The sequence below is a fragment of the Rissa tridactyla genome, chromosome 1 (assembly GCF_028500815.1).
Source record: "Rissa tridactyla isolate bRisTri1 chromosome 1, bRisTri1.patW.cur.20221130, whole genome shotgun sequence".
NCBI classification, from domain to species: Eukaryota; Metazoa; Chordata; class Aves; order Charadriiformes; family Laridae; genus Rissa; species Rissa tridactyla.
In genome coordinates, this window is record NC_071466.1 from 67,020,951 (window position 1) to 67,044,569 (window position 23,619).

The 23,619-nt window shown below is 42.6% G+C and overlaps 1 protein-coding gene and 1 long non-coding RNA gene across 7 annotated transcripts in view; one reads left to right on the top strand and one right to left on the bottom strand.

Annotated features, from left to right (window-relative positions):
- Positions 1–1,509: 1,509 nt before the first annotated feature.
- LOC128904271 (uncharacterized) lies at positions 1,510–5,055 on the bottom strand. Its single transcript, XR_008464458.1, has 2 exons — positions 4,920–5,055; positions 1,510–3,746 (listed from the first exon to the last, which is right to left on the bottom strand). It is a non-coding gene; the product is annotated as an uncharacterized LOC128904271 (long non-coding RNA).
- Positions 4,998–23,619, top strand: part of NAXD (NAD(P)HX dehydratase) — a 50,493-nt gene continuing 31,871 nt past the window's right edge. The window contains exons 1-6 of one of the 6 annotated variants that reach the window (XM_054188349.1): positions 5,003–5,137; positions 6,757–7,334; positions 8,604–8,975; positions 12,349–12,499; positions 13,796–13,841; positions 15,575–15,663. In XM_054188349.1, the coding sequence (XP_054044324.1) occupies positions 6,776–7,334; positions 8,604–8,975; positions 12,349–12,499; positions 13,796–13,841; positions 15,575–15,663 (1,217 nt within the window). In that variant the 5' untranslated portion in view covers positions 5,003–5,137; positions 6,757–6,775. The other 5 variants (XM_054188347.1, XM_054188353.1, XM_054188352.1 and 2 more) reach the window with 5 other exon arrangements.

Below are 23,619 nucleotides of genomic sequence, written 5' to 3' on the forward strand. Positions count from 1 at the left end.
TAGTTATATTTGTATAAAGGTGCTTTATACTGGGATAGCTATTCCCATACAGCAAGGAAAACCATCATTTTGGTGTGTCATCTTTGTAACGACATAGTTACATGCACCCTCTTACCCTATTTTGGCTTTTATTTTTAAATGACCTTCTCCTCCCCCGATGGGATTAATTATACCAGTAAAACTTGCAGAGCTGGCCTTGGCATGAAGAAAATGAATTGTTGCTGCCCATACACTTATGTGTGCTGTGGCAGCGTGTGAGCACTGTGGCAACAACAGGAAGAAATAATACACACGCCTGTGTGCTGACTTTCAAGTAGAGGGTGAGATTTCAGGATATATGTAACGTGAACAGCTCTCACAAGGAGGAAGGAGAACTACAGCTTTTTCCTTTGGGCAACAAGATTATGCACAACTCCAGATGCAACCGGAGGCAAAGATCTCAGCTGTGGCATTACAGCGATGCGAGACTGACTGCAAACGCCAGGCTTAGGGGGCTGTGGGGAAAGCAACTACAAAGCCTCCAGAAACACCTGGGGACACAACCACTAAGGCTGACATGCTGGATCTGCGAGATGACTAGCAACATATTACAGAAAGAAAAGGGAAGCGAGGTACCTGAGAGAGGAACCTCTCAGCGTTCAAATCCCTTTGTGGATATAGCATGTAGTCTTCTTCTAGTAGTCATGTTCAATATATATTACGTGTTTCCAGGACTGAACTGAACTATGTCACTTAAGGTAAAACCAACTTATCCTTTACAAATCTGTCCATTATTCTGAGTATCTGTGTCTCTCTTAAATGCACATAAAGCTGAGTTTTGAGCAAGGGGCTGACTTTTGTGTGTGTACAGTGGGTAAGGCAATACCCAGGCAAAGCCTCCGGGCTCAGCTACAACACAACTAAAATAAAACCTCATGTAGCTATTGAACAGTAAAACAGTGATAGAAATTAGTAGTATATTTCATAATAATACCAGTGTTCTAAATTGTGTACGTTAATGGATTTGGCAAATGTTACCTTCGGCCACCAAAGGACAGAGTAAAAGCAGTTATATGGAAAACTATGTAACTTCACAGTATTTACTTTCTTGAAGTCTCATTGCTCCCTATTGAAAAAGAGATCCTTTTTTTTAACTTTTTGGATGTTGCTGAAGAGGTGTGCAAGTTTATATATGTTTGTTTGCACTAGGTATCAGGGACTTGTTTGAAGATGTTAGGTGAGCCAAAAAAAACCCTCTTCACTTATTGCAGTCCATAGATCATTCTTATTGCCTGCTCTAAAGCATAAAATAGAAACGTTCTCTTTATTGTTTCCTTGATACCTATTTTTTTCACCATTAACACTCAGCAAGAAGAAAAAAAATCTTACTATTCCCTTCGCATAAAACAAAAATTATCTAGCGAAGCATGGGGCTTGACAAATATTATTATACTGAACATGTCTAGAAGTGATAGTATCTGTACTACGCTGGTAAAAATATGAAGAATTACAGAAGCTGTAGGGACTAACTTATTACAGTATTTAATCAGATGTGGGTATATTTCTTCTCATTTACAGTTTCCTTTCCCTTCTTCAGCCCATGTGACATTCCTGTTTAGTAAACTTTATAGGTGAACTAAAGCATGTTGATGTGTTTCTGTAAGGGCTTGTTGTTAATTGCTTGCTGCTATCCTTTCTCTTGAATATAAAAATGCACAGAAGTGTAGTGGGCAAGAATAATTATTATAGCTTCAGGTCTTCTTACTCTGTTTTCAGTTTCTTTGCAGCCTAGAGAGACATCAAAATTAACAAACTAAAAATTGCACCACATAAAACCACATTTTGTCCTGTATTAAGAAAAACATAATATTTGGTATAAAACATGCTCATTCCACTCACTTTAATGGCAGTAAACAGTACTGCTAGTAGCATCTGCAGGATTGGCCCCCCTTTTTATCTTAACACATATACCATTCCTGCCTTCTCTATTAGCACTATCAATTCTAACTCCTACAATTTAGCTAGGTAAACATTCAAAGGAAGTTTCATCTTTTTCATGATGAAAAGTGCTTCCAGATTCCCAGTTCAACAACAAAGAAATCTTTGGTCATATTTTATGGGCAATTTCAGTTAAAGCTACTTGTCACTTCCAAGTTTTTCCATTCCCTCACTCCACATGAATGCTTAAACCTCTTGTTGCAGTTATCAATACAGATATTTTAACATGGCTATGTTCATAATATTTATGATATTAAGTGGTGATTCCAGTAGAGGCTGACAATTATTTGAGCAGAGAGAATGCAATCAAAGGATGTTGCAAGCTCTGCTATTGCCACCTGCTGTCCACGTTCACCTTGGAGTGGCTTGGGTAGGCGGGGTTGCACAACAGTTACCAAATGGATGGCAAGGACTCAAGAGCTGAGCGGGTACAAAGCGATCAGAAGCAAAAATATTGTGAACAAGGATTCAGCAGGAACCTCCAGAAGAGACCACAAAATGGTCCAGAGTGGACACTAGGACATCTAAGGATGTAACACATCTAGGGACGCCTAGCTTACAGTCCATACCTCACCCCATCTATGTATATACATTCTGTTCCCAGCAAGCATCAGCTGTCAGTGACTGCTGCCATCTACTACTAAGTCAAACCTCCAAGCTCCTGCCTACCTTGACGGTAGTAGGACATTCTCAGGTCGGACACTGATGGCTAGCCCTTCTTTGTGTAGCAAGGGAGGAACAGGTTGCAGTAATTACCCCACTGATGAGGAGGATATGTTGTGGTAATGGTGCAGCTAGAAAAGGGTTAAAATGCTGGAACCGAAGACTGAGATCAAGAGCTCAGGAAGGAGAGGCAAGATTCTGAGAAAGAGGCAGGGGCCAGCAATGGCGCAAGAAGCAATGAAGCCCGAAGGATTTTGCCCAAAGCATGGAAGGGAACTCCACAGGGTCATTCCTCGCTCTGTGTAAGAAAGGTACAAGCAGACAGACAAGCAGACAAAGTGACGGGACTGTCAGAACAGGAAGCTCAATAAAAAATGCACAGCAAGGTATAAACTTAAAGAAGTGCCTCTTGCAGTTGATTTTTCTCTGACTCTATTATGGGTATGTGAACTTTTGCCTCGTACACCTTTGACCTTCTGTAAATGGTGCTTTTTCCCTGCCTCATCCCCTGGTTAAGTAGCATCGCTGATGCCGGGCTCTGAGGTGGCACTAGCAGTTATGGACTTACACTGTTCACGGTATGGAGATGGCAGCCAGTACTACACCAAAAAAGATAACCTGAGTTAGGCGCAGAGCAGTAGAATGTTTGAGGAGCAGCAATGTGTTTTGCTCAAACGTTTTACACTCGTGTTGGCTAATAAGAGTAGCGAGACCGGTTCAGTCGATGTCAAGGTTGCGCATAACAACAGCCTGAACAACTTTGGCATAGAGGAAGCCCACAGATACTCCCAGGTTTCCTTCTGCACATGAATTGAGAAGTGGGTCCTGGGAACTTCACTGATTCCACAAACAACAACTGAGGGTTCTCCAGCATGAGAAGAAGTTGCTTTCATATCTGCTACAAAGGAAACCAGAGAACCCAGTGAAAAACATTACAAGTATATCTTTCTTCCTTTCTTTTTTGTTGGGCACAAGACCTGTTTTTGGCGGAGCCAGAGACACTTGATGCCATGAAAAAAGCATCCGCGTCGTTCTTTCTCCCCCTCTTCCAGACATTAAATCCGCGCCGGAGCTACAGGAAATCTGCATGGTCTTCATCCTTCCAGCTGGAATCAAAACATGGGCATAAGAAATGTGGTGTTCAACAATCCAATAGCCTTTTTTTCTGGACTAAAACTCATGTAAAAACTAAACCATTGAAGCTCTCTTTTGGGTTGCCACACAGTCAGATAATCAAAGGGTAAAAAAGCATTACTTGTGATGAATAAATACAGCGCAAATTTTACTGACCTGGTATTGCCTTTAAAACCGTACCAGATACAAGGACCTATAGAAGAGTAACTTTTGAATAAACAAGTTAATACTTGACAGTGAACTTGTCAAGTGTCCAAGTCCCTGCTCTGATACCTGGGTTACTGTTCAATCTGGGTTACCAAAAGCTCAGGCTGCCTGTCTTGCAGCTTGCAGGCAGCGTGGCTCTTTCAGGTGAAGCTTCCGAAGCTGAAGGGCCCAAATCTCTCCTGCTTGGGTTCCCTCCAGGTAAAATCAGCAGGCCTGTTTGACCACAGCTTATATATAACACAGAACTGTAAAGGAAAATGTTGTCTGTCTTCACCCCTTCAAAATATTAATTGATTGAAACATTGACATTTTATTGCTGTGGTTAGGCCAGAAGCTTTTGAGTTAATAATGACACTCTTGCTTGAAATACCCAGGAGCAGAAATTACAGCTGTTTTGAGCTTTAATGTTTCAGATTTCTCATGCATATAATTGCATTAGTTTTTCCTGGGTGATGCTGTATTCTGATTTATTGTCTAGACTAAGTAGGTGCCGTAGGTGAACATCAGACGGTATTTCCACCGGCTCTGGTGTGGTTTAGAGTAAAAGAAAATATCACAAGAACACTGCTCTAAAATGATGTATCTGAGCTAGAAACAGCAGCTTAGAAATGAATCAGACTCGTAAATCAGGGGTTTGCTCAGAAACGGGGGGCAAGGGAGGTGACGAGCTTTTAAATACTGTGAGCAGTAAACGGTATTTCCTAGGAGTTTTTAATTGCTGTCAATTATAAAAGGGCTGGCAAGGCAGCCCCAAAGCGCCGTGACGGCCGGGCCGGCTGCTCCCAGCTCTACCCTCTTCCCGCCGGGGCCGGGTCCTGACATAGAACCGCCCGGCCCACACCGAGACCCAGCGGCGGGGCGGGAAGGAGAGGGCCCAAGGCCTCCGCCACCACCGGAGAAGGCCCGCACGGCTCGCCGGCCGCCGCCGCCGCCCTTACCTCAGCGCGGCCCGCCCGCGCAGGCCCAGCGCCGCCATTGGCTGCCGCCGGGGGGGGTGTGGAGGCCGCGGAGCGGTGCCGGGCGGGCGCGCCCGCGTAGGCCTTGCCCTGCCCGGCTCGGCCGTGCCCTGCCCGGCGCGGAGGCGAGCCGGAAGCCGCGCCGATGAGTTGTGTGCGCCGCTTGGCGGGGGGTGTCGGGAGCCCCGCGCTGTGGCGAGGTAAGAGGAGAGAGCGCGGAGCGGCGCGGCCGCAGCCCCTGCCTTCTCCCTCGGGAAGATGTGGGGAAGGGGCGCTGTCGCCGCCGGCGGCCTGGCTGCGCTGGCTTTGGTCGCGGCCCTCTGGCTGCGGTGCGATGAAGGTATAAACATCTCGTCGGCGGGGCTCTGGAGGGCAAGGGGGTGGGGCCTGCCCCTGAGGGGAGGCGGGGGCGGGCCGGGCGGGTGGGCGCCGAGCGGCGACAGGCTCGCCCGGTGCTGAGGGCTGCCCTGCGAGGGGGCCACCGGTGGGTGGATGGGGGTGTGTTCCCCACGGAAGGAAAGGCCGCCGGGCGGGCGTGGATGGGAGGCGGCGGCGGCCCCCCGTGGCGGGAGGGTTGGGCTCGGCGCCGTCGCCCCGCAGCTCCCGCCTGGGAAACGGAGCGAAACCAAAGGGAAAAGGGCAGGGGCCGGAGCGGCGTGTGGGCGGCGGCGGGGCCCGGGGGCGGCCCGGCACAATGAAGCCCACCCCCGCCGCTCACCTGTCTTGGGAAGGGATGGAGGCAGGGGGGAAACGCACACGAACCCGACCAGCACCTTCGCGGGGGTCCGCCGAGGGCTGCCCGATCCAGCGGGGGCCTCCAGGAGGCCAAGCCGCCGGGATAGGCTTTTGTGGCGGCCCGCAGGGGCGCGCCGAGCCGAACCGCCGGCGCCCGGGCTCCCCCCGCAGCGCGGGTGTGCGTGAGCGGGGGTGCGGGGAGCCCGGCCGCCCGCCCCGGGGCTGAGCGGCGCGGTGGCCCCAGGGAGGCGGCGGGGATGTCACTGCCCGTGGTGGCACGGCGGCGTGCCGGGGCGAGGTGAGGGCGCCGAGCCAAGCGGAGCCGCGGGGGTCTCGGCCACCACGCACTGAGCTGCAGCGCCCCGTGTGTGCCTCTGTGTGTGTGTGTGTGTGTGTGTGTGTGTGGAGGGATCGCGCTCCACTGCGGCGGGCAGAGAGGGAGGGAGGAGGGAAGAAGGGGAGGGAAGGAGGGAGGGAGGGAGGCGCACCGTGATGAGCAGGGCCTCCAAGTCCAGCCAGCGCCGTCGTCCTGCCGCTCCCGGAGGAGCCCGGGGCGGGGGAGCGGCCGCGCGCGGATGGCTGCCTGAGCCGGGTGGCGGCGCGTCCAGCCCCGGGGGAGGGGGCCCAAGGCTCCGCGCCGGGAGCCCGGTTCTTTATTTTATTTTTTTTTTTAATTTATCATCATTGTTTTCGGAGGGTGTTGAACCCGTGGTGGAAGAAAAAGGAAATTTTTTTTTTTTTTTTTTTTTTTTTTTTTTTTTCAAATAGCTTCCTCCCTCCCCTCCCTTTTTTTGCAGGTGCCCGCAGCGCAAAGCGGCGCCTGGAAAGTTTTGTTCGCGTGCGAGCGGCGGCGGCGGCCCGGGCTGGGATGCGGGTCCCGGGTCCCAGCAGCCCGCCGCTTCCCGCCGCACGGTGGCTGCCGCCGCGGCCGGGGCTGGCGTAGGCGCCTCCTGGGAGAGCCGAGTGCGGGCATTAAACCCCCCTCCCTCCTCCCCGCCGCCCTCCTCCGCCCCCCTCCGTCCCTCCCTCCCTCGCTCTCCCCCTCCTTCCCTCCCTCCCTCTCCCCGGTGCGCGGCCATTGCAGTGACCCCGGCCGGCCAAGGATGATCACGAACACGCGGGGCTTCCTGTGGTCGGACCTGGAGACGCGGGCGCTGCTGGAGATCTGGGGGGAGGCGGACGTGCAGTCGGCGCTGGACGGCAACTTTCGCAACAGCCATGTGTACCGGGACGTGGCCTGCCGCCTGGCCGAGCTGGGCTTCGAGCGCACCCCCGAGCAGTGCCGCATCCGCATCAAGGGCCTCAAGCGCCAGTACTACCAGGCCCGGGACGGGCTGAAGAAGAACGGGCACGCCCGCAAGATATGCAAGTACTACGACGAGATGGACCGGATCCTCAGCTGCCGGGGGGGACCCGACGGCGCCCCCGAGCCGCTGGCCCCCCCGCCGGACGGCGCCCAGCCGGCGGGGCCGCTGGCCGGGCCGCCCACTCCGGGCACGCCGCACAACAGCCGGGAGGTGGACGCCGAGCTGGACGAGGACGCCGAGCTGGAGTCCCCCCGCGACAACTTCACCGAGGACTCCGGGGAGTGCTCCTCCTACGCTGAACACCCCATCAAGGTGGAGTGCCCCCCCTTCGCCATCCCCGTGCCGCCGGGCGACGGTGAGTAGCCGCCGGGCTCCGGGTGTCCTCACACCCGCAACCCCCCCCCCGGGCTCTCGCAGCCCAACCGCCGGTGCCTCTCGCCGGCTAGCGTGCTTCTAGTGGCTTCTGCCTTATCCTCCTCCCTCCCGCTCCGAAATCCGCCCATGCCTCCCCTCCCCTGCACCTTGCTCGTTCCCGAGAGCTTCGTCCCCGTCCCCGTCGTCCGTCCTCCGTTCCGCCCCCCCCCTCCCCCCCCGCCCCGCGAACGCCGCCTGGAAAGGGGGTGGGAAGTGCTGCAGAACCAGGTAGGGGTAAGATGCTGGGGGACGGAGACCCAAGTGAGTTTTTATCGATGGTTATCAATGAGAAAACGGTGGAAAACTAGCGCAGAGATTATCAAGACAAAAGTGTCAGGTAGCGCTGAACAAGAAAATAGGCGTCCTTCTTGCCGGAGGATTTTCCCGTTCCCTGCAGACTTATGTGCAGTTTTGTTAATCAGTATTAAAACGATGATGACGATAATACCTGAAAAATCTGCTTATTGTTGCAGATGGGCCAGAAAGCTAGGGGAGAGCGAGCTTTTACGTAATGAATGGCTTGAGTTGTTTCAGAAACACTGCTAACTTTAGCAGGCTTGCGGATAGAAGCAGCCCTTAGATAAAGCCTGTCCTTTCCTTGCTAGTTCTTTACCCTCAGCTCTGTGTTTGTGTTGTGGAGGTGGGGAGGGCAGCGTTATTTGTTTGTTTTAAATCTAGATTAATGCCATGGTTTTAATACAAACGTGAACCTGTCTTCAGAAGTTGACATCACTGAGGAATCAGCCAATTGGTTGACGTTTAACCAACCTTCTTTTTACACATAAACCCCATCAAAGAGTTGTTTACACTAATGTTCTTTTGAAATGCAAATCCAGAATGCCAACAGACTGAAACTCAATTTAGATTAATGTAATTACCTGCAATACACAAATGAGGCTATACTATTTAATAGCCTTCACTTAAACCTTTTTAGAAGATCAAAAAGACTCCTATTGTTGAAGTTTAGTACTACAACAATTAAAATATGCCTCTGTGTGATTTTCATGTTACCTTTATAACTCTGTAGAAGCTTTTGGTTTTGCTTTGGTACTGTGAATTAAAAATATCTGAAATAATTGCAATCCACATAGAAAAAGAATAACAACTTTGTGACACATTAGGCCCACATCTCATAGGGAGATTTTTTGCTGCTTTCTTCTTAGGAAATTATTTGTCTTCAGAAAAATAATTGTCTCTCTCCTTGCTTTAGGCTTTAAAGAGATCAATGCTCCAACTATTACCCCACCTCTCAATCAGCCCAAAAGATCAAAAAAACGCCATGCAAGTTTAACATTGGATAAAATGATGGAAAAATTCCTGCAGCAGAGCGTGGATACAGAAGAGAAATTTTACAGATATGAAGAGCAGAGGCTTAAAATTGAGGACAAGCGTCGGGAAGCTGAGCATGCTCGAGAGCTCCAGATGTTACAGATGTTGGGACAGATGTTGGCAGGAATTTCTTCTTCGGTATCACAAAGGTCACAATCTATACCAGCAAGTCCACCTCAGAGAGCGAACCATCGTTCGTATGGGGATAACTTTAATTATAATGCTATGACAGCAGCACTTTCTCCACCGATAGGTACTTCCTTCTATAGCATAAACAAAAGTTCGGTTTTTTTAAACTTCTGTGTGAAAGCACTGGTAGTAAGTAGCTTTTTGAAAATAAAAGATAGTTGGAATTGTTTAATATTGTGGTGAAGGTGTCTGTCTGATGTAAAATGAAATTAAAACGTCATTCGTACCATTGTACTGATTATTTAATATAGATACCTTAGTTATAACAAATTTTAATGAGCAAAATCACACTTTTTGAACCCTATAGACATTTGGGACTTTTTTCCACGTTCACGTCTCTGTAAAGTTAGGAGGAGTTTTGTATATTAAAGGGGAGTAGCACCTTTGCTGAAAGCTGTCTGGAAACACTAGATACCTTGTAGCAGAGATTCCAATGCAATTGAAGTTAACAGGCCTAACCCAGTCTGTGAAGTTAAGGCTGCGCATGTGTTTTTTCAGGGTTGGGAAAAGAGTGGAGTTTTGCCTACACCGAAGTAAGTCAAATGTTAAAATCCACCTTCTTTAAAATAAATTTCTTTAAATCACAATTCTGAATCTTATCTTTTAATTAAACATCATGTTACTGTAATAGGTGTAGTAGAAGATGAAAATATTTGCATATATTTTTATTCTATACCAATTCATTTATAAATTCTTTGTGGGTCTCAATTTAGTTTAAAGAAAACGGCACAGCAATAAGTCTAGAATTGGTATTTATGCACAGACTTTTCCTTCCGTACCTTATGTGTGGGTCAGAAGCTGATAACTGGATATTAGCGTTCATGAACAGATTTCTCGGGATCTGTGGCTCCGTGTCGTTTATCTTTATGATAGTCTCTTTGTACATGGATATAGACTATGTGGGCAGGAAGAAAACAGGGGTACTCTTGTCAGTGCTGAAACTAGAGTCAGCTTGGGGCTTGGTGGTTGTAGCCTGCCGTGTGGAAACGAAACAAGTCTTGATCTGTTTTAGTTCTGAATTTCACACTGCTCGGAAGAAAAAAATGTGTGGTTTGAAAAGGAAAAAAAGCCACCCAGCCTCAGTGTTGAATAATAATCCGGCATGCCAGATCCTGAAGGGTGCGCTCTGATTCCTGAGAGGATCTTGTAGCCTTTTCAGGTCTACCTTACGTGCTGCGTTTCCCAGTAAAGCGCATGGGGGACTGGGTGGTTAGGCCTGTTGAGGGTTTAGGCTGGCTGACTAGGTTGTGTTTCGTCTTGACTGGATAGTTGGTCTGTAGCATTCCAGACTTTTGTAGATAAATTACAGCATACGTGTGGATTCTGTGTTTCAAATGTTGTTTTCACTTTTAAATTGAAAAGAAACCTGAAGTGCTTTAGAGAATACCCTAGGAAATCATTTGAGGTTCTAGACTGGGGTGATTATCATTACTTCAGAAAGTTTTTTCGCTGGAAGAGCGTCACTATCTGTAAAGACTTGAAACTAAAAGTTTAGTTTTTCTTGCTGGTTTTCGTCATATAGGTGTACGATCATATTACACTGCACAAAAATGCATTATATATATATTTAACTGTAGCAAGAGCAACTCCAGATTCTAATCTTTTAATTGGTAACGGTGTAACAAAGTGTTTATAATAAAATGTGAAAATAACACCTCAGGCAGAACCTATTTTTAAGGAATCAAGATTTCAGTTGTGTATAGCTAAACATGTCTTAGTGTTTCTCTTTAGTTGGGCCCTATTAAGAATTGCTTTTTGCATAATTCTCTGTTTTCTCTCCGTTTCTTGTGCAATCAATTTATATTTACATATAAACAAAAAACAGCAACAAAAAGGAAGACCTTCTTAACAACATTGCACTTTAACGGTTACAAGCTATATGATAAGTGTGGTTGAAAACCAGTCAGTGTCTGAAAGTGTGATTTAAAGAAAATAATCTGCCCTATTTCCAGAGGAGATGAGCATTTTGTTCTCCTCTGGGTCACTGCAATGCTATTTTGGCCATAATCCAAAACAGGGTGGTTTTTTCTTTTTTTTTTTTTTTTTTTTTTTTAATCTCAATAGGAATGGGATGCCTCTATTATACAAGGATTTTAAAAGTAAAAGATCAGCCAGGAGTATTTATCATTATTGAATGCTAAAACATTTTATTACTGAAGATTAGCACGTCTGGTTTAGGTTTAGATTCTGTGGAAGACAGAGAAAAAGATGCTTTCTGCTTGTAGTGCACGGATGTGGAGTTTTCATGTTTGTTACACTTTTCACCCATTATTATGTCCAAAATTTATGGAACACTTTTTCTTTTTTCTTTTTTTTTTTTTTTGGTCTAGATTTGGACTTAAGGGGTGGAATTACTAAGTTTTATACAGCTGGAAATAAGGAGTGTCGTAGGAGTTATTTTTTTACATAATTATGTATTACTATATAGCAGTTCCTTGAAGGCTTTCTAGAAGATCTGTAAAAAAGAAAGTAAGCATAGCTACAGTCTAGAAGATTAATATTAATGTTCAAATAAACCACTCTTCTGAACTGAATTATACAGTTAATGAGGAGCTTTGTTGAAATACAAGAACTTTTTATTTTAGTGTATTTACTGCAATTTGTAGTTAACACACTGTTGATAGAAGTACTGATTTTCAAATCCCATGCTAGGTTAACGGTTTAATTCTCTTTAGTTGTAGTTGTTGAAATACTTTTTCCTTCTAAATTTTGTAGTCTTTTGAAACAGTTATTTGAATGTGTAGTCTTCTGAGTGTGCAGTTGTTTTAATATGTAGCTTGACATGTAGCTTTGCATCAGAGATCGTAGTTGTATTATAGCTAAAAATTATCTTTTTGTGATATTTGTATTGTTTGCATCTAGTGTGTTGGATTATAGTTTTGCAGAAAGACTTTCATTATGCTTTGTAACCACCTGCCAAAATAAAAAAGCAGTGAGATAGGCCCTGTTCTGCTAAGAGGTGAAAGTTTTTAAGGGGAAGCGAAAAATAAGGTAGGGTGTATGTTTAAAATGTGCTTTTAGTTGCTATGTGCTTGCTCCGTGTCTGGATGTGTTTGATCCTTACTAAGTGTACCTATTTCAGTTGAGCTTAATTATGCAAGTGATTTCAGGCTGAACTAAGAAGATATTTCTAGTTACAAAATGTTCATACAACTATTCTGAGCTGTTGTTTTTTTCTGTACCTGAGCCCTAAATTAGGACTGTGAGCAGTCAGTGGGAATATTCTCTGCATCAGACTTTAAATTAATTTTTAAAATTATGACCTTCCCTTGTTTACTCACTGTTTTGAAGACCTTTAAGTGACAAAGCATTTGATATTTAGACTATGTCACTTTTGTATCTTGAAGTGTTTTCATTAGTGTTTATGAGTGCTTAAAAGAAATGCTGATGTTGGTTTAAGAAAGAACATACTTTAACACTTATTTTCTTCTTTTCAGTTATAGAGAGATCTTTTTCACTGCACAGAACACACTCTCTAAAGGATATGGAGAATATTTTTCAACTGGTGCGCAATGTTATCCCCCCTCTAACAGGGAAAAGGCATAAAGGTCAAGATGGACGTGTAGGCATTGTTGGAGGATGTCAAGAGTAAGTTAAACAGAAATTTGATTTTTCTTTCTGGAAGAGTTTGAGGATGTCGTAAGCACTTGTAGAAGCCATTCAAACTCACTTTACATTTAAAACCATGAGTATTTTCCAGAGAGCTTTATTAGTCCATCATCAAGACCATGCATACTTATGAAATAACATGTTTCCCTGCAGTTGTGTTGTGAAATTTTTGTAGTGAATGTGGTTGAAACTTAGAACACTGTTTGTGTCTCTGTCTGCCTTCTCTTTTTTGACCACCAAACTGTCTCTGCTTTCAGCATTAGACTTTTCCCATTGCATTATGAAGTTATAGAATAAGTAGAATAGAGTAAGGCACATCTGGGTTTTTTTATGTTTTGGTATCTTGGGAACTTTTAAATTAGGAATAGAATATTTTCTTACTACGGACTTTTTATTTTGATAAATTGTGGTGTTTACTAGATTCTGTCAGTACCTTGTTTATGTTCTGGAGTAATAGAAATAGCATGTTTCAGGGGAAAAAGAGATACAGCATAAATCAGCTAAATGCTGTACTGACCTAGAAACAAAACAGGCTCTATTCTTTCCTTGGCCACGTTCAGTAATCTGCACGATACTTTGAATGGGCCACTATACCTTCCTATTTTTCATTTTCCCCTTTTGAAATAGAGATGGCATCTTTCTCCGGTAAAAGAGATCTGCTGTTGGACATCTGCCATTAATAAACATTCTATAAGGAGCAAAAAAGTGCTGTCTTATAGCTGGGTTGATTAGCCAGGAGTTAGTTTTCCTCTTGGTTTAATGAGCTTAGGTTCTTACCTCTTGGCAGAAGGTGGCACCTCTGGAGAGTGATTCTGTCCATATCTCTCTCTTCAGTCTTCATAAACAGAATTTAGGGCAACTGGAATCACAGTTTAGGCACATGAGTTAGGCATCTAAAACCAGATGGGATTGATCCCGGTCACAGATCCCAGATTTGGCTTGCAAACAGTGCTTGACTCTGGTTTTGGTTTGTTTGTCTCTAAACTTTTAAGTTGGTTTTCTGAGAAGAGTTTGCTTTTTTGGTGGCATGATCTTTATAAATGTTTCTATGAAAGGATTAGGTGGCTAAGGTGAAATGCTGCGCCTTTGAAATAAAAGCAAGGTTTGAGATTGGCTTCAGTATAGCAAGATTTTATCTGTCTCTTACAGCAAACGAGAGAAAGCTTTTTTTTTAAAAATTTGCTCTTGAATTTGGGACTTCATTATGGCAGGCTGCTTTCCAGACTATCTAATCTCATGGCTGTATTTCCTAACCTAAATTGTATTTCATTCTAGATACACTGGAGCACCGTATTTTGCTGCAATTACAGCTCTCAAAGTGGTACGTGTTCTTCTATACTAATCCAAAATGAACTTTTCATCATTTATATTGGCTAAGTGCCATTTTTTAAAAGCATTCGTTCTGTGCTGCACATGAAATTTGAGTTCTGAAAGGTATTCTATTTAACAAAGAAAATCCTTAGTCTGGGATTTGTAGAAATACTTTGTAAATATATGTCCTTTGCTATGTTTTCTGTAAATATTTTCTCTGTATAAGGTAACATAAGACATATGTCAAAAAATTGATAATTTCAGAGGGAGAACTGTTTTATCAGAGACTTGGATAGGAAATTTCAAAACTTGATGAAATATTTTCTCCAAAAGTGAACAATAAAATAACTGGAGATTAATGTTTAAAGTTATGTTTTCAGTGCTGCAGTGAGTTCTTCAGAAATATATTCTGGACCTGCTAACTGTGTTGAATGAAGTGACTTTCTTTCAAAACTTACAGCTTTAGGCTAGTAAAACTCTTATATGCTGTAAGTTTAAAGATTATTGGTTAAATTTAATCTAATTTTTAATAGCACATATTGTTTACGTTATAATCTGTAGCAGAAGTATTTTCTAAGCTTTTTTTCCCTAGAATTGTGAAATTTCTTATTTTAGTGACATATTAACTGGCTAAAAATATACTTACTACGGACTACATAAATACACTGGTGATTATTCAAATGTAAACAAATCGTGCTTGCATAATACATACACATAATACACACATATGCATACATAATACATAGAGTACTTTCTGTTTAGTGTCTCAGTACTCTCAGTTCATTGTGTATGTTTTTCTTTTTGAAGATTTGTTTCAGTAAGTAGGTAACCAAGAGAGGTATTTCCACCCCACCCAGAATGCAGTCCCTCAAGGATTTAAAACTGAAATGATATTATTTAATGATCTTGTATGCAATATTAAGGCCACTCAGCTTTCTGTTCACTATGTGCAAATACATACTAGGAGGTCCCCTATTGAAGTCACTTGGTCTCAGATCATTACATCTGCACACGAAGAGTCATAGGATCAAATCTCTGCATTGCTTAGCAGCTTGAAATGTTAAATGTATAGTAGTAAAGTAGAGGAGACACTTAACTGTGGGAAACTTCAGTATGCAAGACAGATAAAAGATCAGGCTTTCTGGTCACTGCTTACATAATTTTTATGTGTATGTCGTATTTTTTGAGTTGATAACAGAAGCTTGAGGCTAAACTCCTCAGCTTTAATGTTTATTTAACTTAAGGGGCGTTGCTGAAATTGTGCCAGCCTTTGTCTGATACAGATTTGGCCCATTGAGTAAAAATGGTAGGACTGGAAATGTACTCACAGATTGCCATAGTTATATTTTGCAATTATACTACGGTATCATTTTTCTTCTCTAATGTAACTTGTCTCTTGTTCAGCTGTGTTCTTTTGCCTTTTTTCTTATTGTATGTGTGACATTTTAGTCTTTGCTCATCTCCAAATGAGAAACATTTCTCAAGTGAGTAAAGGTTCAAGATCTGTGTTTTTAGTCATCCTATCAGTGAGAAACACAAAAAAATTATATTGGAAGTAAGATACAAAAAAATTTCTCTAAAACATTGCATGGTAGTCTAAGCCAAAATAGAAAAAAATAATAAAGTGTGCTTTACCTACTGAGAAGTAAGAGTTCGGGTGAATTATTCACTGTGTAAACTTTGGAATGATAAGGTTACTAAGTATAAATTTGATAATTCTGTTTGCAAATTTTCTCTTTTTAGGGTGCAGATTTATCCCATGTGTTTTGTACCAAAGATGCAGCAACAGTAATCAAATCATATAGTCCAGAGCTGATTGTTCACCCAGTTCTGTAAGTGACTTATCTTATGTTTAAATGAACGAGTCAGGATTGCTAGTTCGAATGTTTCAGTCTGACAGTTGATTAGTTTGCGTTCTTTCTTTTTCTGAGTTACAGGATGGGTGAGCTGGAGGTTACAAAACCTCCTGGGTTTGTCCTTTGATTGCAGACAGTTAGATATTTAATAAAGAACAATCAGTTGTGAATTTTTTCATTACTACCAGGGTACAATTTTTTAAAAAGCAAAGATCTTTCTTTCTGCTACTTGCAACATGTGTTCTGTGATTGTAATGCATTTAACTGTGAACAGTAGCAAAATTCAGAACTAAGAATCACTGCAAGTCAGCATTTTAGAATCATTTAGAAGGCAAATAGAGCATGTTCTCTTGCTTCTTCAGTCCTAATAGTATTTAACAGTAGTGTATCTTTCTTCCTCTCACTACTGTGTTACGTAGTTATTTACCCAAAATTACCGGGCAAGGGAGTTGCTGATTCTCATTTTTCTTCACAAGTATGTCGTGTTAGATACATACCTATTCCTGGGGAAAAAATGGATGTTCTAAAATGATCTAGAATACAGGTTTTATTAACAAGAAGACAAAAAGTTTAATAAGCAACTTCCTAATTGGGAAAATCAGTGTGTGCTTCCGTGAATTTGTGTTCTGAAATGTGTTACTGATTGGTGAACTTCTACAGGATAAACTGTTTCAATTAGGTGTTATGATGGTTTACAATGAGCACTGCAAATGAGAATTAAGATGTGTGCCTTAGGTATATGTCCCTGAGCTTAGCTTGCACCAGTGCGTGTCGAAGTCTGTTGGTGTACGTAGCAAAGCTGTGGTTAAGCTAGAAAGAGCATAATTTAAAATTATGTTTGTCAGATATTGCTGTCAGGAAGGATTTATGACAGTAGAAATATTTCAGTGTCTGAAAAGTAGAATATTATCTCCCTCGTGGGGATGCCTGCAGTTGGAAGCCGTAAGTTTATTACATTCTAAAGGTGGGGTTCATTCCTGTTGATGTAGAGAGAGGTGCTTAGAAAGAAGTCAGATAAATAGACAGATATCAAGGGCTGTGTTTTGCTGGGTTTTGGAGTTGGTTTTGTGTGTGTGTGTGTGTGTGTGTGTGTTTTTTCAAAGATAGAAGAAACCTGTGACATCGTGCATTTTAGACAGGGGAAAAAATGATGTTTGAAAGCAAGGTGAAGATACAAGGGTAGGGTTTTTACCAATCCAACTGCATTAGCCTCTAAAATCCAAAATGCACATCTTCAGTTGCTGTCCTGTCTGATATCATATGATAACAAATGAGATGGAGAATCTTAATGGTAGTATTGGCTTGTAACTTAGGTTGTCTTGATGGATGACGCTCAAGATACAGCATACAGTTGTCTTGTGTGGGAAGGAGTTGACCTTGCCTTGGGAGAAGCATTTTTTGTATACACAGGGTTCTTGATGTAATGCGGTAATGGGAAAAGTTAATAGGAGAAGCAAAAGCAATATAGAGAAAAAGGGAGGTGACAATGGTAAAATTTCTGTTCATGGAGGACTGGATTTTGCATACTACATAAGGGTTGGGTTTTTTTTTACGCAGATTCTCGGTGTCTTCTGTGGAATTCAGATCTCAGTGAAAACTCTGATCTTTCTATTCACAAAGAGATCTTTTGATTTTAAACTTCAGCTCTGTCTATAAATTCCTCCAGATGTACAAAGTACAGTGACTCTAGGCATTTTCATATCCATATAGCTTTAAGTCTGAAACTCAATGTTTAATGCTTTTATTACAACTCTAATTTCACCCAGACAGCTGGCTAATTGCATGAAGCAATGGATCTGTAAATATTGTTTATATGACATTCAAAATGAAAAAATGCAAATATCAGAATGCTCAGATTTTGTTTGTTAAATTTTCTCATCTTTTTATCTCTTCTTTTCTGCTTCATTTGAGGAAAAGAGAAAGCAGTCCTTTCTGGTTAGAAAGAAAAAAAAAAATCTTGACTGACTCTATTGAGCCCAGGTTTTATTCAAATTTACACAAGCAGCCTATTTTTCTCGTAAGATCCTTTTGTCTTCAGTGTCACACTTCTCATATGATCCTTTATATGATGTGGAGCCGCGTGAGTTCTGCAGGCACGGCCGGCCGCTCTCGATTCAGAGCCTGATCTCTTAAACAGTCTTTGTACTTTTCTCCCGGGCCGCACTTCACGCATGGAAGAACCTCCGGGTAAAACCCACCCAGCAGCTACGTCATTGTTTTCTTTTGTCTCTCCCCTTAAAACTTTGCTTTGTTATGATTTCTCCGTGACCCTTCAGAGTAACTAGGTGGCTGTTGTACCACTCTCTTATTATGCTAATCATAATTATGGCCCCGTGTACTCCTCAATTCACTGTTTGAACAGCTTGGCGTTTCGCCAGGGTTCAGCTGCCATTTTGTACTGCCAGGAGTCTGACATTTTATCATCTCCTCTGCGACTTGGCTGCCGCTACCTTTCCCTGCCGCTACCTTTCCCTGCTGCCTTCACCTCGCAGCGGATCACCTCAAGGGAAGAACATGCTCTTTTTCTTTTTTTTCTTTTTTTTTTTTTTTGCTGCTGCCCCCTGTATGGCAAGGGATCTTCTGGCTCGTTAGAGCCGCTGTTGCAGGGCTTTGACGGCCTGACTAGCGAAGGTATGCGAGAACTAGAAGTTGCACTGTTGCGTTTTAGGTCCTTGGCAAATGTCTGTCACTTCAAGGATGTGAGGAATGTTACGCGAGAAATATTGAGTAGGATTGCAGGAGGAGGGTTATGAAAACGGACATCCACCTTGCAGCATTGCCAGGGCAGTCCCATGTGGCCCCAGCTGCAGACCATCCTGGGGTTCCTTTTGGTGTAACATCCTGTGCTGGGGACACCCATAACGCAACTTTCTCTGTGTTTTTTGTCTCGTGACTTCATTCCGTGTTCCTGTGAATGAAGGTGAGAGAGCTGTGACCACACATGGCAGCCTAGGATCTGGAAGGACACAGCTTTGACACCTGGCTCTGTGCATCCTCGTCACCTGAGCTGAGTGATGATAGCTGGGTGTCTAGGGGCCATGAACAGTCAATATTATCAGTAGCAGCTTTTTCCTTTTTATTCAGGGATTCTGTCAAATGTATCATGGCCCCTCCTATGACGACCTGGTATTAATGAAAGTATTAATTAAAAAATGACCAGTTCAATATTTTTGCTGACTTTGCTTTCCTTTGGAGAAGTGAAAAGTGTGTATTACAGAAGTCGGGGTATTTTGAATAGCAGAGTATACTGAGTCTTGGTCACAGGTGCCTCGCTCTTGTCACCATTACCCCTGGGTTTGTGCTACGTTTTTCTGTTTTCTCATCTAACATGCTCCTACTGTAAACTCTACACAGATGCAAACAAGATAAAACTTAGCTTTTGCATTTTATTAAGTTTTATTACAGGCGTTTTCTGTGTGGATTTCTGCTGTAGATGTGTGCATACTTTCTTGCATTAGTGTTGGGAACTTCCTAGAGAACAGTTTTCAGGGGCTTTTTTATATTCCCCATGTTGATTCCCTGGCTCGGGTTAGGTTGAATAGACTTCTTGGATACCTGTGTTGGGTTAGCTTATCCTGTCTTGATAGGTGAGTGATCACGGAGTTAAATGAGCTATATGAACCCAGCTAGTTGTATTTTAAAAGAAGAGCGAATAAACCTATTGTGTTAGATTCCCCTCTTGCAAGGAGTTTTTCATGATCTTACAGAGTTTTTCTTTCTCTGTAGGCCAGAAAAGATTGTGATACTACTGAGTAGCCCACTTGCAACCTGGTTGTCAGGCGATTTGTAAAGTCAACAGTCAGTATACTCCTTGATCTCCAGAGTTTTATCAGAGAAGTAGAATGAGATGTCAGGTCATTAACTTTTGGTCCCGAAGAAGTCATGCAATTTTTCCATTATCTCCAAAAAAGTCACCCTTGAACTAGGTATGGATTTAGAATTAATCCTTTCCTCCCAGCTGGTTGTATTTATGGGTCTGTACGGACTAGGAAGGATTGCCAGAATTACCAAAAGTTTTAATAGTTAATTGCAGAGTTTAAGTTTTTGTTTGGGTTTTGAAAAAGATTATTCTTTTCTGTTTGAAATAAAAATAACTGGGGAGAAAGCTCTCATGAGGCTGGCCTTTGTGTTGAGGCCAGTTACCATTATTGAAGAAGCTTAGCTTAGATCAGGGTTGCTAGAACATAACTTTACCTAGCTTTATTGGATTTTTTTTCTGTTTTGATGATTTGAAGAAATCATGAAAGTGAATCATGGATAGCGAGCTCCTGATAAGTTATTTGAGCACTTTTAACCAGTGCCAAGTCTCTTAAAGAAAGCCCAGGAACAATCTTAAGATTTTTGTCCCTTTCTAATTCATTATGTGGAGAGGAGATTTAAAAACATTGGTCCTTTGTGTGAGGAAGCTCATAACTTTTACTTGTGTTAGCTAAAAATAGCTATTAAAGACTACTTCTGTGTAATGTGGGACTAACTTCTCTTTTGACTCAGCTGCTGGAAGAAGTGCAAGAATTCTAGTCGCCAGGGAAAGTCAAGGAGAAAGCACAGATTGCTCTGATTACCAAAAAGATGCCTCCCGAGCGACTTGGCTGCTGGATCCCTATTATACCTGCAGAGAAGACGCGAGCATAAACTTTGTGATCTTTCTCCCAAACCTCATTTAGACAGCAGTCTATCTAGGAATCGCATGAGAAAGTTTGGGATTTTTTTTTTTCCCCTAAGTACTTAGGGAGAGAGAAAGGTCAGTTTGTATGTGCTGACTGAGAGAAGTATACTTAAACCGTTTCTAATCCTGTCGTGCAGTGCCATGGACAAAGCGTTTATGGATCTGTTCCCTGTGTCCAGCTTTCTTGGCAATAAGCTGCTACTTCTTTGCTATATGCTGCAGAACGAATAAAAGATGGAAGGTGTATTCACCCCATACTATAGTCCCTTTCCTCCATGTTGTTGGCAGAGGTCCTTATCCCAGGTGATACTAACAAAGGTTTTGCCACCTCCTCAAAATGCAAGAGGTAGCCAAAGATTTTTAGCATCACTGCAGGGAGTGCTGCTGTTCTTGCTGCTTTCTGGTACGTCAGAAAGAAATGTATACGTGCGTAGGAATGTTGTACTCCAGTTAGATCCTGGCCAAATTCATCCTTCTGAACACTTGTTATACTGTTGTGATTTGACATCAGGATTAGATTTCTTTGGTATTTAATCTTTTTTGAGTTTGAGTGAAGGCAGGCATGCCTGGGATTTGCTTTTCCATATTTTTTTATTATTATTATTTGAAGATTTTAGGGTCCCATTTTTTTTTCCAGCTGACAATCAGCAAAGCAGATGTTTAGATCGAGACTTGTTCTGTCTTCTCATGTGTCCACAGCCAGTTTGAAGCACTCCAGCCTTCTGGGTATTGATTCATCTGTGCCTTAACAGTTGAATGTAAACTAGAGAGGGATACCAATGTGATAAAAGCTTGTCACTTTATTTATTAGTTTGAACATTTATTTTTTTTAAAGTGCATTAGTTTTTCTAGGGACGTTTTAAGTCTGTTTCATTCTGAGGGAAATTACATTGTCATCGTAACTTCATTCTGTCACTTTTAAAGTCTCGGGTTTTGGTTGATTGCAGTCCATTTGGAAGAATATTTGACAGATTCTACTCATCAAGTCAGTTCACAGGAAGTATTAATAGGTCAAGACCGCTTCCATGAACTCTGAAAATGTGAGGTCAAGACATTTGGTTATCATTATACTTTTCCGGGGGGAATTGTCCTAACGCACATTGGTAACATGGCTGAGATCAAAACATACTACAACTGCTTTAAATATTTGGATATAGCTAAATGCAGGTTGTAAAATGATTGTGTTGATACCTGTAGTATCTTTACAAGGCTAGATAAGGTTTGCCTTGAGTGCTGTTGTCATGTCTGTGTGAGAAATGTAAGAAAATGGAGTCAAGCAATAGCTGCTTCTCCTTTGGGTCTCTTTCTTGCAGGATGCGAAAGGCTCAGCTCTGCATCCGAGAGGTGACCCTGTGTGTATAATGCATTTGGGTTCATTATTAAAGAGGTGGTTGTTGGCTCTGATGCCTGTAGTGTGTTGACAACCCAATTCCTATTGAAACAGAAGATCTGATACCTAAATGAGAGTCTGCTGTCTGAGTAGCAGCTGTGGAAAACATTTTGGGTTTTGTTGTTGTTATTATGATGTAAAAAAATACGATATGGTAAGCACGGCATTTTTTCTAAATGTGTACCTCAATAGGTCATTCACACTCTCGCTGCCTTAAAAGTAGAATATAGAGCAAGTAAAGATTGTGGTATCTGCGTATTAAGAGCAATCTCCTGCTATGAATTTGTAACGCCAGTGCTTCTCCTGAATGATGGGTTGCTGTTCTTGCTGCTGTGTTGTTAGTATTCAGATTAAGCCTACCAGGTTCACTTCTGGTGTCTAAATTAACTTAATCAGTGGCTGAGTTGGAACGTTTGATTTCTCAATCATTAGATTTCTCAATCATCTCAATCTCCCTCTCATTAGGGTCTTTGTTTTTCTTTCATTTTCTTCCCTCATCTTCTTTCTCATTTAATCAGATTGTAGCAGGAAAATAGTTATAGTCTACCCAGCATTCGCAGATTAAACACTACTGAAAGATTTTTCAACAGCTTAGTTAGGTGAAAATGACCATTTTGTCTTCTAAACCTTTGGGGGGGCATTTTGGTATGCTAATCTTAATTTACTAAATATATTTCTTTTTGGTCTCTAATAGCATCCAGCCAAGTTCATGATGCTGTGTTGTCACTGAGATTTGCTCTACCTGATTTGAGGTGCTTGGTGAGAGACCCATGAGTTGATGATGGGATCCATGAGCTTTTCTAGAATAAGTTCTTATTTCCAGTTCTGTTCATGGGGACAAAAGAGGCTGTCTCAAGCCTTTGGGCTTCTGGCAATTTGGAATTAATTTACAAAAATGATGATTTAAACATTGACAAATATAGCTACTCTTGGAATATAGAATTAGTTTAATTTTGCACTCAAATAATTTTTGGCGCTATTTGGTTTTGCCTTTAATTCCTTTGACCTAATCTTTCCCGAATAATCTCTCTACCTATCTTATTTACCCAGTTTCCAATAATGACCTCACCCAGGGTTTACCACAATGGTTAATAATTAGCTTTCAGAGATAACTGCTTAAATTCTAGAGGTACGCATTGTGTCCTGTCTTTCGCTCTTTTGATGTACCGTATAACATGACAGGATCTAAATGTCAGCAGGTCTAACATTTGATTCACATTAATATAATTACCTGCAGTGTTTGGACAAACAAAACCAAAACTCTTTCATCTTCAGATCAGAGACTTTTCCCCATCTTTGAAGATAAGACTCTAGGTTGGCTTTTGAAACTGCCCACTTAAAGTGGCCTTGTCTGAGTTTATTTAACAGACTTTTGCGTCGGTACATTTTAATGCATTTGGAGTTGCTGCAGTCACACCAAGTGTGCACAGATAATGAGCAGAATTTGAAAAATACCCTCTCCAGCGAGAAGCTGTATAGTTGATCGGGTGACGACGGTCTTGCCTGTGTCCCATGTCCTTCTCTAGCAGGAGGTCCCGATGATTGGCGTTTAGTGATGCCCAAACCACATCTCTGATTACTAAGGTGGTTCCAGCTCTGCCTAAAACACATGTGAAGAGCTGTGGTCCTGCTGCCTCCTGCCTGCGCTGTCATTCATGCTTATCTACTATTTCTGTAGCTCCCGGTTACACCCATGCTGACTTCGCTTCACATTTTCTTGTTTCCATGTAAAATTTGACAAGGCCGCACCTTATCACCATTGTTCCTTTCCCTCCTCTAGAAAGCAACGACAGTAGCTGTCATTCATCCTGAATGAGGAAAGCTGCTGTGTTTTGAGCTTTCTGTGATAATTTAAAGCTATTGCCTTGGTGGCTTT